The sequence below is a fragment of the Chrysochloris asiatica genome, unplaced genomic scaffold (genome assembly GCF_000296735.1).
Source record: "Chrysochloris asiatica unplaced genomic scaffold, ChrAsi1.0 scaffold00103, whole genome shotgun sequence".
NCBI classification, from domain to species: domain Eukaryota; kingdom Metazoa; phylum Chordata; class Mammalia; order Afrosoricida; family Chrysochloridae; genus Chrysochloris; species Chrysochloris asiatica.
Window position 1 is genome coordinate 4,762,348 of NW_006408621.1, and position 14,904 is coordinate 4,777,251.

Below are 14,904 nucleotides of genomic sequence, written 5' to 3' on the forward strand. Positions count from 1 at the left end.
GGGGGACAGGCTTGTAGGGTATACCCTTTGGTTGGTTGATGATGCATGGAGGGAATTGTAACCATGGCAATGAAACGAGATATGATAGGATGAATGTAAAACTAATGTTCTCCCATGTAAACTGTCACATAATTCACAATAAAACATAAAAAAAAAAGCTTATCTCCAAAAGCAAGTTTCAAAAAGTTCATGCGTAGAGATGCTTGAAACCACGATAATTACAATATACCTCAGAGAGCACTATTATATTCAATAATCTTTAGAGTAAGCAATGTTATAGCCAATTAAGTTAAAAAGCAACTTTTCTAATGTATGAAAAGCTTATTTATATAACACAAAACAATGAAAGGAAAACACTAGTTATTCATCTTTTCAAAACTATTATGTTCTGGACAACACACTATAAGATATAAAATAATACATAGTTCAGAAAAGGATGGTGGTAATGGTTGCACAAAATGAGGACTGTAATTAGTATCACTGAATTGTATGCATGAGAACAGAAAGAACAGCAAGAAGGATACAACTTCATTGCTTCTAGTCTTTAAATTAATTTGAAAGGCCAGAGGTATTATAGAAAAGGCTTGGGAAATTGGTGTATCTAACATTTAGCACTGGACATATATTAGTTGTGTGACCGTGAGCAAATAGCATTCTTTCCAGCCCCTCTCTACTCATTTGTAAAACAAGAATTTTCTTTTCAAGGGCTTTTTCATGATTAAATGAGAAGCTACAAATTTCTTTAATGGACGTAGTTATTTGACCATCCACCCTACCTTTTCCCAAATAACAACAGCTTTATTAAAATTTCCCCAAAGTACATATGCATTTTTTAATTCCATGTATGTGTAAAATTCTCCTTTGTTAAAAAATCTGAGCTATTTACACACTGCTGTTTTCTGTTTCTTCTTGGTCTAGCTGAAGAACAATCTGTATTAACTATTAGCATCAATTGGTATTTGATAGCATTTGATAGCAACAAATTAACTTTAAATAACCCTTTAGTTTTCAACGCATCTTAAAATTCAAGCATTAACAAGGTTAAATGTAGTTACGATTCTTTGGAAAAATGCAAGACTATAAGCAATTAGTAATCATTTAATAAAATTGATATAAATAGTTCTTTAACATCCCAGAAGGTGAGTGCCTAAATAGAAAGTTAGGAAATTAGCTGAAGTAGGCGAAATTTTGTCAGAAGCCATGCCATCAAGGCTGGAGAACAGAACTGGAGAGACCCTAAGCATGAAAAACTCATTGTTTAGCAAAGCGACAATGAGTGTCTCCTTGGTTGGCAAAGCCCCAAGGGGAACCTAATGCAAGGGCCTTGCAGTTTCTGTTTTTTTCCTTTTATGAATAGTTTATTTTTCATTTTTCTTGATTTTATTATAGAAGTTTTTAGTAGAATTTTTCAATAATCATAGTAAAAATTAAAATTATATTTAGACACTCTCACACTAAATTTAATCATGTAAAGTTATAATGCTTTTTACATCAACAATAAGTCTCACCATTAGGAAAAGCCACATCAGCTAAAAGCTTTTCAAGTTTAAGATTACATCCTGCTTAGTAGACACTGAGACACCTGAAAGAAACAATCTTACAATCAACATCCTGCTCAGTCCTAGAGACACTGAGGCACCCAAAAGATAGCAAAGAGCCAATCAAGAGCTGTAGGAACACTAGGAAGGTGGGTAGAAATTTAACTAAAGGTTTTAGGAAATTATTAGTATAGGGGAATTGCTGCTTTGTTTTTGACTATGAAACCTTAGGTACTTCTATAAAAATACTGTTGTGATTACGGATTGTGATTAATGAAGCTATAAGAAGTGGTAGATGAGAGTAAAAATGCAAGTTAAAATATAGAACTTAGCTTGAAAGTTGATTTGACATTCTTGGGAGGATTAGAGAATAACGAAAAGTTACAGAAATAAACCCGATGTTATCAGGATAATTAGGGGATGCAAAGGAACAGGATACAATAAGAATCAAGGGAGTGTTCTGATGTTTCCTTTTTGTTGTAACCTGAATGTTTGTTGAACACAAAGAATGTAATACTCAGTTAAATTGCAATTGATTGTACGTGACTATAGAGAAATCCTAATAGTATATAAGAGGCAAAAAACTTGAGTAAAGAGGTCATCATCATCTGCCTAAAACTCACAACCCATCGACTCTGTCTGTGTGTGTTTTTCACGGACTCCGTACCCACCTCCGAGCTCTCACAAATGGTCGAGGCTGGTCCCCAGCAAAATTTGATAGCATTAGACTTTAAAACTAGAGATCAAAAGAATTTATACTTAAAATGCTAATTTAAATATATGTAATAGCATACTGTAACATATAGAGACAGTCTTGGTACAGTGCTGTGGGTTAATGCTCTGGACTACAAAGTTGGTCTGAACAGCAAGGTTGGCAGTTCAAGCTCACCAGCTGCTCCTTGGAAACCCTATACAGGGTCGCTATGGGTCAGAACCAACTTGATGGCACTTAACAGCAACAACAACAATATATATATTTACATAGTATCTACTAGTGCTTGGAATCCTGGTGTGGCTCTGTGGGTTAATGCGCCAGACTACAAAGATGTTTGAACTGCAAGGTTGGCAGTTCAAGCTCACCAGCTGCTCCTCGGAAACCCTATACAGAGTCGCTATGGGTTGGAACCGACTCGATGGCACTTAACAACAACTAGTGCTTAGAGTCCTGGTGTGGCGCTATAAAATAAGTGCTTGACCATAAGTTTAGTTTGAACCACAAGGTTGGTGGTTCAAGTTCACCAACCACTCCTCAGAAACCATATACAGGGTTGCTATGAGTCAGAACTGACTCGACAGCACTTAACAACAAACAACATATCAAATGCATTATAATATAACTGAATATCATTAAATTATCTTAAGTAATAGGAGCTCTCTGGTAGCGTAGTGGTTACGAATTGGGCTGCTAACTTCAAGGTCAGCAGTTCAAAACTACTAGCCATTTCACGGGAGAAAGATGAGACTTTCTGCTCCTGTAAAGATTTACAGCCTTGGAAGCCCTGTGCAGGGTGTCTGAGTTGGAACCGACTCCACTGTACTTAACAACAACAACAATAATAGGAGTTCTGGTACCATAGTGGTTACGAATCGGGCTGTGAACCTCAAGGTCAGCAGTTCAAAAATACCAGCTGTTCTGTGGGAGAAAGATGAGGCTTTCTGCTCCTGTAAGATTTACAGCCTCGGAAACCCAAACAGGTTCACTATGAGTTGGAACTGACTCCACGGCACATAATCACCACCAATAGGAGAACTTTTTCTAGTTAGAAAAAAAAAAAGGGACGATTACTCAGTTTTCTATCACTTGATAAAAGAAATGTGAAGTCTAGGATGCTTAAGTTATTTACTCTACTACTACTTCTAATGTTTTTAAGTCAAGTTTATAGTCAACTCCCATTTTCATAATTTATCTACAATCCATTCCTTAGTAACCAGAAACCACACATCACATTTAATTATTATGTTTTAGAATTCTTATTTTTACTTTTAAGGACCTTGTTTTATTACTTACTTGTTCTAAGGTGTCCTCTAAACCCATTTTTTTATTTAGAACTTTATTTATTTCTTCTTCAGTTTGGTTCAGGAGTTCCTTGAGTGGTACCTATAAAATAATAGGAATATTGGTTATATATTTGTAAAATTACTCTCTTGAAGCATCTACATATTGTGATGGGAGAAGACACTTGTTTAATACATTTGAGAAAAAAAGTGAAACCATGATATTTTAAATATAAACAAATACGTCATCACAAAAGAAAACCTGACTGTACTTTTAGTGTAATTTCTGGAACTGTAGAATGTAATCGGCCTTGTTTTCTCCCTTTAGAATCAGGGTGTAGTATTTGAAGTTTAGGGAGAATATTAGGACTAGGGCTAAGTTTCAGTGTTTTGATTAGTGTTCGTTTTAGGTTTAGAATCTCTTAGTTAGCCTTAGCATGCGTTGTTTAGTTTTTAGGTGTTACGTTGATTTGGTTTCATAGCGACCCTTTATAGTGCTTCTGAGGCTGTTTAACTCTCTATAGGAGCAGGTATCATTATCTGCCCTGGGAACGGCTGGTAGGTTTGAATGACTGACCTTACGGTTAGCAATATCCTACCGTACCACCAATACTACCATGGAAATCAAGTCTAGTTTTATTTAATTCATGTCTCTTCACCAAAAGGCTAATTACTGTAAAAGCAGAACTATATGTTTTGGGTTAATATTTTAATCTCTAGTGCTTAGTTGGTCTGGAAAATGCAATTATCTTTCAATTCTATTTTTCCATGAACTTCTTGACGCTTATAATAGTGGTATGCCAGTGAGTTGGTTTCAACTCATAGTGACCCTGTATAGGGTTTCTAAGGAGCAGCTGGTGAGCTTGAACCACTGACCTTGCAGTTCAAATGACTTTGCAGTCTGATACATTAGCCCACTGCACCACACAAGGACTCCAAGCTTATAATGTTGTTGTTGTTAAGTACCATGGAGTTGGTTCCGACTCATAGTGACCCTGCACAGGGTTCCCGAGGCTGTAAATCTTTACAGGGAGCAGACGCCTCACCTTTTTCCTGTGGAACTGCTGGTAGTTTCGAACTGCCGACCTTGAGGTTGGCAGTGCAACTCATAGCCACTATGCTACCAGAGCTCCTTAAGCTTATAATAGGCACTCAATAAATATTTGTTGAGTGAATGATTCTCAAGCAAGAAATGCATCAATTTGTGACTTAAAACCAACATTCTCTACTAAAAAATGAAGTAATTGTGAAAGATGGCATTTTTGGGGGTTTAAGAAAATACTAAAATCTGTGAATAGTTGAGGACTTGCAACAGAGCAATTTAAAAATCCCCCAAATTACAACTTTACCCATGTTTCAAAATCAGGCACAGATTTCTCCTTATTGACTGTTACTTAACGCTGTATTATATTTTACGACTTCATGTCTGTCCTTATGCCTGGAACTCTTTCTTCTATAAATATGTCATCTTTTAAGATTTCATCCAGTATCACCATGTCTATGGAGTCCATTCTGTTAGAAATAAAGCAGATACACAGTATGTATTCATGTCCTGAGACCTGAGAAGACCAGGAGCAATTTAGGGATCAAAGGTCAGGTCATATTTGTCATAACCTTGGTGTCTATTAAGCTGTCAGGTGCGGCTGAGTCTGTTCTCACACACAGCTACCCTATGTACAACAGAAGGTCCTGTACCATCCTTATAACTGCTGTCATGTTTGAGTACATTGTTACAGCCACTGTGTCAATCATCTTGTTGAGGGTTTTCTTTCTCTGCTGACCCTACTTTAGCAAGCAAAATGTCCTTTTCCAGGGACTGGTCCCTCTTGACAACATGTTCAAAGTATGTGAGACAAAGCTTTGCTGTCCTTGCTTCTAAGAAGCATTCTGTCTGTACTTCCTCCAACATTTGTTTGTTCTTCTGGCAGTCCATTGTACTTTCAATATTTTTCTTCAAAACAATAATTCAAACTTATTCATTGGTGAACTTTCACATGCATATGAGGAAACTGAATATACCATGGCTTGGGTCATGGACACCTTAGTCCTCAGAGTGACATATTTGTTCTTTAACATAAAGGTCCTTTGTAGCAAATTTTCCTGAAGCAATAATCCACAGTTTGATTTTTTGACATCAGGTTCCATGAGAACTGATTATGGATTCAAGTAAAATGAAATCCTTGACAGCTTCAATTCTTCTCCATTTATCATGATGTTGTCTATTGTTCATGTTGTGAAGATTTTTAATTTCATTCTTTGTAATCTATACTGTAGGCTGCAGTTTGATTTTCATCAGCAATCAAGTCCTCCCGATTTCAGCAAGTAAAGTTGTGCCATCTCATATTGCAGGCTGTTAATGAGCCTTCCTCCAATCCTGAGTCTGAGTTTTTCTTCATATAGTCCAGTTTCTTAGATTATTTGTTCATCATATAGATTTTGTTGTTGTTGTTAGGTGCCATTGAGTTGGTACTGACTCATAGCAACCTTATTATGCACAGCAGAATGAAACACTGCCTGATCCTGGGCCAAGGATACAATCCTGGTTTTAAAACACACAGTATCCCCTTGTTCTGTTCAAAGTACTGCCTCTTACCTTTGTATAAACTCCTATGTACAGAACAGTTAAGTATTTTGGAATTCCCATTCTTCACAATCATATCCATAGTTTGCTATGATCTACACAGTCAGATGTCTTTGTGTAGTAATATTTTTAGCTTGATTTTTAAACAGCACTTTTATGACCTAGCATATAATTTATTTATTTTTATTTTTTTTAAGAAACCAACAGATTTTTATTAAATGCCTGCGGAGTTACTGGGAAGAGGCCATGATGCTAGAAACACTGTCAAAGTCAATCTTTTCCAATGTTCTTGGGCTTAATGCTCTCTTCCTGGCTGCAAATGAAGATCTGGCCCGACTCATTGGCGCTCCAGCCATACTTGTTCATCCACACCTTGAGCTGGCTGTCTGTCAGATCCCCGAGCATCTCAGCTAGCAGCCAACGGTCTATGTGCTGGTAAGTGATACCCACAATGTGGCAGATAAATTTCCGGACAGAGTCTTCAAAGCCCATAATGCCTTCCAAGAGGTCCATGTTTTCATCCAAGGCTTGCCAGAAGGCCTGGAAGTGGCAGGTCTCCAGCAGGTCTCCGAGGTACAGAATCTGTCAGATGGGCCGCTCTTCTTGACGTGCTTGGTAGATCATACACTTGCATAGGGTGAAGTCGGTGTGGGGCAAGTTGGTGAGGGCCTTCAGCAGGATCTGGGCAGTGACTGTGGTCTGAAAGAAGGCTGGGTTGAACTGGTACAGCTTTAGGACAGCAAGGTTGGCTTCCAGGTCATAGGCATTCTCCTTGGCCTGCGTCTCCACATAACGCTCCAGGATGGCCAGGTTCTCAGGATTGTACCTGTCAATACCCTTGAGCAACTTGCCCACGTTCGCTCTCATCTGCTCAAATACTGCCATGATTATGGTCGCTTTCCACATTCTGGCTGGAAGAAGAGTGAGTTGGCACCGCATCCGCAAGGAGCGGAAGAGGTAACGGCCATATAATTTATTTTTATGCTGCTTCCTCCATTTAATATATAGCTCCTTGCTGCTGCTACCCACCTAAAAGTAATTAAAAAAAAAAAAAATTGCAATGGCAAGAATATACATGAAGAACTTGCTTAAAAAGTAATATGACATATATTACATTTTAGCTTCTTTTATTAAAAACTCAGGACATTTCAATTTTTCTGCTATTCTGTGCATTCAGCCAAGATGCATCTGACATCAACAATGGTATCTCTCATTCTACGTCCTCTTCTGAAAACAGCTTGATTATCAGGTAGCTCGCTGTCAATGTACTGCTGCAACTATTTTTGAATTATTTTTAGCAAAATTATTGGAGAATCTTAAAAAATGTACTATATGTAATTACATATTTTATTGGCTAATTGGATAGGTAGCATGTAAGAAAAGGTTTTATAATTCAGAGTAGGATATACAGGATATAATCAGGAGCAGATTTCTACTACCAAGAAGAAAGATAAAAAAAAAGTGTCAGTGTTTTATTTCTCTTTAGTCTTGAGTTGTAGACATAAAATATATGGTCAGTCATCAATCATATCATTTAAAAACCTTTTAAAGTATTCATAATTACTTACATAAACTTGGGTCTTGTATTTAACAAGGCAGTTGGCACCAGCCTCAGGATTAAACTTAATTTCAAAGTCATAACCTTTGGAATTCTCAGCACCCTTAGGAATAAGTTTTAATTTTCTAGCCAGTTTGTGATATTCTGCTAATTGTGCTTCAATCTGTAAGGAGAGAATAGTTTCAAACAAAAAGAAATGTCAAAAAAAAGTCCCATTACATCTACTTTTCAATTGTCATTTCTGAAATTTTACATACAATATATCACTATATTCTTAATAGTTTAGCAATTTAGTATATTTTAGTAGTACGTATGGCTATTTAAAAACATAAATTAAAGGTTTTGTGTACACTAAATTTATAGAATAATTTTAAGACTGATTTTAGCAAGCAAATAGTAATATTCTTCCATTTATCTTAGTACAACATTAACTAAAGATTTCAAAATTTTACATTTTAATATATAAAGAAATTATTAAAAAACAAAACAAACCTAGTTTTGTCAATGTATAAATTAAAGCATTCCATGTATCCAAAATAAGTTAATGAAATAATTTAAGGGTCAAAATGTTAATTGTTTTGACTAAAATACTTTAGTAACATGCTCTACAATCATATTCCTTCCTTGAAACCTGTTTAAATTCTGAGTGTGTTATCAGAAAGCTTTCCCCTTTGGTTTCTTCACTGCCGTCCATTCAGTTGGGACTCACAGTGACTTACAGGGTAGAGCACACCTGCTCCGTAGGGTTTCTAAGGCTGTCAACTGTTACAGAAGCAGACGGCCTTATGCTTAATCTACTGAGCCACCAGGCTCTCTTTTCCTTAAATGCTGTTGTTATTGTTAAGTGCTTTTGAGTTGGTTCCAACTCATAGCGATCCTGTATAGGGTTTCCGAGGCTTTTAAATCTTTGCAGGAACAGAAAGCCTTTTTTTTTTTTTTTCCTGTAGAGAAGCCGGTAGGCTTGAACCATGTATCTTGTGGTATGCAACCCAGTGCTTATCATACGAAGCCGCTGTACTCCTCCCTTTTCCCTAATATAGTTCCTAATTTTTTTTTTAAATAAAATATTTTTATTTGATTTCCACATGCTCTTCAAAATGATGTGAAATGATTTAAATGATATTAAAATAATACATAGATGGTGTGCTGAGATTTGTTCCTAGAGATAGTACATTTCTTTTTAGTTTGCCGATTCAGATTTTTCTTTGTGGAAAATTAAATTACCATTATAGAGTAACACTGTCAATCCTTTTAGATATGACAGGAAATAATAAAATTTTACTTTCTACAAAGAGAATCTCTAATAGGTATTTGCAATGTGTGTGGTTAGAAGAGATAGATGAGGAACCCAACATCTAGAAACCTGAGACATGACTAGATGGTCTTGAATCTTATCTGGTTCTTCCTTTGCCACAAGTTCCCCCCCCCCGCCCCTTTTTTTTTTTGTTGTTGATGGTACTGTTTATTTATTTTTTTAATGTTTTATTGTGAATTGTGTGATAGTCTACATGGGAGAACATCAGCTTTACATTCATTCCATCATCCATCATTTCGTTGGCATAGTTATCATCCTGTCCAACCAAGGGGTGTACCCTATAAACCTGCAGCTTCCCCACCCCCCCAACCACAGTCCTTAGCCCTTTTCTATCTCCTGATCCTGAGCCCCCAGCCCCACCATCTCTTGACGTTGTCTTCTCTGCCTCCATCCCAGGCCTCACTGCCTCTCTGGGTAGGATTCCGCTCTTCGCTCTTCTCCACTGATGGTCCCAGGGTCCTCTGCTCCTAGACTGATAAATTAATCATTCCCCTCTTTGTTACAAAATGTCCATCTTTAGATTTCCAACCCTCACAATCAGTTCTGATAACAATTATTCACCATTGCATCAAAAGAGACCCGTTTATATTTCATTTCATCAGTCCTTCCTGGACAGGCTAGACACCACTCACTGGAGACTCTACCTTCCTCCACACCCTCTGGATCTAGGTTCCCTCTTGAAAGCTTGTAAGCCTTTGTATCCCTCCCCCCATTTTGGGTAGCCAATGTCCAAGTTGTCCATCCCTGTCTACCCTTTGTGTGGATGGGGTGGGAATAGTTCTTGCAGCAAGGACTTGTTTCCTCTTTTAAGCGACTGCATTTATAGGTGTAGGTCATGTTGATCGAATTGTATCAGATGATGCTTTTTTCCCTCTTCTTTCTTCTTAGGGTTGAGCTGTTTATCCAGTCATTGAATTCCAGTCAAATGGACATCATCCGCAAATGTGGGTGTTCTTACGTCTGTCCGGCCTCTTTTTATTCGCTGGCTGCCCCGCTCTCCACTCTAGACCTCTGTGGCTGTGTCACTGACCCTGAGCCCATGAGTCCCCAGATGTTGTCTTGCTACTGGCCGACCAGGCCTCCATCCGGGTTCACAGTAGTTTGCTGATCAATGTAGGGCTTAGCTCACCCCTTCGTTGATGTTCTTCGGCCACTTCACCTTCTGGGTGATGTGCGTGGTTGTCAGTCAAAGTGTATATTTCCTTTGCGTCTTAGTCTTGGAAGAGAATTTGCACTGAGGATCCGATCACTTGCCTTGATGTCTCCTAAATTTCTTTTTGCCCTCTCATTTTTGTTTTACTTTTCTTTATAGCACTTTATGACCTAGCATATAATTTATTTTTCATGCTGCTCCTCCCATTTAATATATAGTTGTTTGCTGTTGCTACCCATCCTAAAAATGAGTTAAAAGGGAATAAAAAATGCAATTGCAAGAAAATACATTCAGAATTTGCCTAAAGAATTTACAATTTCCAAAAATGTACCAGATCTTAAGAGTAATAGTACTACATATATTGCATTTTAGCTTTTTTAAATTAATAACTCAGGACATCATTTCAATTAATATACTGCAATGGAGTAGCTCTCTGTTGTTAGGTGCCGCCGAGTCAGCGCGGACCCATAGTGCCCTATGCACAGTACTGGGTCCTGCTCCATCCTCACAACTGCTAGGTTTAAGCTCATAACTGCAGTCAATGTGAACATCTTCTTGAGGGTAACTCTCTAGAGATGATTTGAGGATGTAAGTCTGTTTGGTCCCAGAGTTTTGGGTTTTCTAGAGCAGTTTCTTTTCTTTTAACTGTAATTTGATCCAAGAAAACAGCTTTCATAAGCTCATGCACTTCATTGTGCCTCACAGCAGGAAAAGCAAGTAAGTGTCATATGGATCTCTACTTTCTCCTTCCTACAACCAATTCAGCCACTGAAAACTTATCACTCTTTCCTGATGAGTGCAAATGCAGCCTAATGTCTACCTCAACATACAGTTCCAGAAAGTTACTATCTCACTCCTAGGTACCTAGTATTCCAAGGCTTTAAGAGTGTCCATTGCCTTTATTATCACCCCTCATCAGAACACTGCTTACTGATTTCCTAGGTTTCTCTTTGCTTTCAAACCCAAAATGCTATTCCTTTTAATATAGCTGAGTTTAGCTAGTTCAGACTTCTCATAGTCTAGGGATTCATAGCTTTGCCTTTTCCACAGAGAGTATGACACATTATTAGTTGAAGTAACTCAGTTTTCTTCTAGATCTCTTAAACGCCCTTATCTTACCTCCAAATACTAGTGTTTCCGAGAGTTATATCCTCATCAACTCAATCACAATGTACAGATTTTGCCTAATCTATATTGCAAATTCAAATATTTTATACCAATGTCCAGATCAATATTATCACTTGGCTGTCTCATGTTTACATACAAGCCATCCCCATTCCTGCAGCAACTTTTCCCTTCTCACCCTGAATAAGTGGTACTTACTCAACTGCCCAAGCCAAAAACCTAAATATCTACACTGAGACTTACTTTACCTGCTAAGTAGTCAGAATCTGCTCACTACTTTCCATCTCTGTAAGAATATCTAGATTAATCTTGTAACCTCTCATCAGATTACTGCCAAAGGTACTTAACAACAACAGTAAGAGAACTGTTGGTTTCTTTCCTGGTTTACTGTTAGAAAATACAGGCTACCTTAAATATGATTGAGAGAAATTAGGGCGCTCACTGAATTAGCATAAAGGGATGACTGCGTTTTAGTCTGTGCTGAAAAAGTCTACTTTTTTACCCACTTTGTTCATGTTGAGATAGAAGTTTATAAAGGTCAGCTCTGATGAGTTGCCCCTTTTAAAATGGTATGACATACCGTCTCTTTGCCTCTGGCATATTTCAGCTCCTCATTCCACAATTGCTGTTGTTCAGCCTGTAGGTCCTTGGTTAATTTATTAATGGATTGCTGCAATTCATTTCTTTCATGATTTATTCTCTCAATGTCTGCAACTGAGTACTTCTGGTTATCAACAATATTCTGCAGTGGAGTATTCTCCTGCTTTATTGTTTCACATTCTAGTTCTGCAATGGGATAAAAATAAGTTTTTTCAATTCCTACAAAAACAGTGATGTCATTATTTAATAGAGTTCATCAGAATGTCTAAATTCCCAAGTTACAAACATATATATTTTCCTCCCCCACCTTTTTTGGGAGAATGGGGTATAGATTCTGTTTGATCCCATTTTGTTATTAATATTCTTGAAAGATGATACAATTAAAAAGTTTTAAGCTAAACTTTTACTTCTCTGTTAGATTCTTATGAATTTTAAAAAACATAAGGATTACAATTAAGCATACTGGAGTCATGGTGTGGTGTTGAAGAATAAGCACTGGGCTGCTAACCACAAGGTAAGTTCATACCCACCAGCCACTCCTTGGAAACCCTATACACGGTTGATACTGATTCGATGGCAATTCACAACACTATACTTAAGAAGAGACACAGTCAGTCTCTGTCAATGTTCATTTCAAATACTTTTAATACTCCTGCATGATTTTCTGCAGCAAGTCAGACAAACCACAGGTTAGTTTTTCACAAACATAAAGTATCCATATTAAAATACATTATAATTTATTTTTATTTCACTGAGGTTTTAGTGGCTTTATGAGATATTAAGTAACCATAGTGGATAGGTTCTTGTTTTGTTTATTTACCAAAATCTGTCATCAAAAATGTCTATATTGTGCAAGAGAATATGGTACATTCAAACAATGATTATGCTGAAATGCAGTTCTTTCACTACCCTAATGTTATTTAGAAAAAAACTTTCAGTATTCATGATCCACAGTGGCTTACAATCAATGCCTTTCTGTTTGATGAAGGGGCTCTTAAACAATTCTGTGGCATTTTCTAAACTGAGGAGACTGCTGAAAGCACGATGGTAACTGAAAAACATGAGTATTTACAAACCTGGCAATGAAAGCCAAACAATTCTTATAAAAGATGGCAATATTTTTATAGCAATCTGGGATGAATGAATAAAGATGCTTGCAGCCAAAGGGGCTAAAACAATCATCCTGAGGACTGAGAGGAAATTAATACCTTGGTTCTGTTATAACCTACTTGTTCCACAATAGTTGGGAAGCTCCACGATGGAGCTTAAAATAATGGACGGCATTTATTATAGGAATCCGTACAAAATCCCCATGAAGTACAGTATCTACTGTTATTATTAAGTGCCGTCGAGTTGATTCCGACCCATAGCAACCTTGTATAGGGTTTCCAAGGAGCAGCTGGTGAGCTTGAATCACCATTACAGTTCAAACGACTTTGCAGTCTGACACAGCACCACACGAGGACTCCACAATATCTATAGAGGTCAAATATGTATCAATTTTGGTCACAATGGCTTTAAATTAATCAAAAGAAATAAAACATACAGAATAAATTATCTTAGGTTGTTGTTTTTTGTTAAGTGCCAATGAGTTGTTTCTGATTCAGAGAGACCCTATATAGGGTTTCCGAGAAGAGGTTGGTGAGTTAGAACCACCGACCTTGCAGTTCAAACTGACTTTGCAGTCTAGTGCATTATCCTGCGGTACCACAGTGGTTATCAATAAATGTGTCAAACTAAATTACTGTAGAAGGAGTAATGACTGTTGATGTATTTCTTTCTTACAGATTCAGCTTGCTACTACTAGAAAAAAAATTCTTCATAATAACAAGCTGGAAGTAGGATAACACTCTTGATTAAATATTAGCAAGGAAAATAATTAAAGTGTTAATACCAGAAAGTATTGATTTAATTTAATTATAGGAGTCCTACTGTATGGCACTGTAGGATAAGCACTGCAAGGTTGGCAATTCAACCTCACCAGCCACTCCTCGGAAACCCTACTACACGGGGTCACTATGAGTCAGAACTCTCTTGATGGCACTTAACAACAGCGACAAAATAAAAAATTAGCGTAGAGCTTCTTATCATGGAGAACAAAAGCCAAAATTATTGTCCAAGTGTAAAGTATTTTAAAAGTTGGTTGAGAGCAAATCCAACATATATAATTAGAGTTACTGAGGAAAAAATAGTAAAACTCATAATTACCCAGGCTAATTACTAGTCTTGTTTTGATAGAAGATCAATAACTCCATAGAGTAAGGACTAACATCAAATACCTTAAGAACAACCTACATAGTTCCTACCTAGGACAGACAGTGTGTAGAAACCAAAAAGAATAAGCATACACAGAGGCAAAGATAACAGTAAAGTAATAGTATAGTAACCCACAGAGTTATTTGTCTTTAAATCCACAGTCTAATGGCTCTGTAGCTATAGACACTTTCCTTTTGCCCTCCTTCTGATACCTTTTAAATGTTAATCAATTGTGTCTGATAGTATTTTCCAGAGATTTATAATTAAGATCAGCACCAGTTTCTGAAAACAAGGATAGGGCAACACAGGTCTAACTATGCTTTCTTTAGTTGGGCTTTTGTCTCCCACAAACTGTAAAACATGCAGCTTTTATTTTAATCAGCTTAAGGTTACAAGTTGCTAAGTAGCTAGTGTTGGAGGATATAGTTGACTGAGGCAGGCATAAATCAAGTAAATGGCTTATTAATTAAAAGGTGGACTAGAATACACTCACTCCTCATTTACCAACATAGTTAAGTTAAAAAGCCCAGATAATTATGCAAAAGTCTGCATGATTAGAGTCTGAAAGATTACAGATCACAAAATGGTTGATGACTACATTATTATATAACTACCAAATGTAATTATTAAGTAACCGCCACGCCACTAAGAATCAGCCCAGCCAAGGTGACACATAACCTTAATTATCATAGCCAGTGTGTTACTCTTGTCTCAAACCTCAGGTTTTATTACTGCCAGACATGTTGTTGTTAAGTACTGTTGAGTCAGTTCCGACTCATAGCA

General features: G+C 37.1%; 1 protein-coding gene and 1 pseudogene across 1 annotated transcript in view; both read right to left on the minus strand.

Moving 5' to 3' along the window:
• NDC80 (NDC80 kinetochore complex component) overlaps positions 1-14,904 on the minus strand; it is a 96,098-nt gene that overhangs the window by 40,699 nt on the left and 40,495 nt on the right. The window contains exons 11-13 of the mRNA XM_006867275.1: positions 11,846-12,051; positions 7,683-7,835; positions 3,547-3,636 (exon numbers count right to left, since the gene is read on the minus strand). Coding sequence (XP_006867337.1) covers positions 3,547-3,636; positions 7,683-7,835; positions 11,846-12,051 — 449 coding nt within the window. The remainder of the gene's footprint in view (positions 1-3,546; positions 3,637-7,682; positions 7,836-11,845; positions 12,052-14,904) is intronic.
• On the minus strand, positions 6,345-6,999 carry LOC102843009 (annotated as a pseudogene).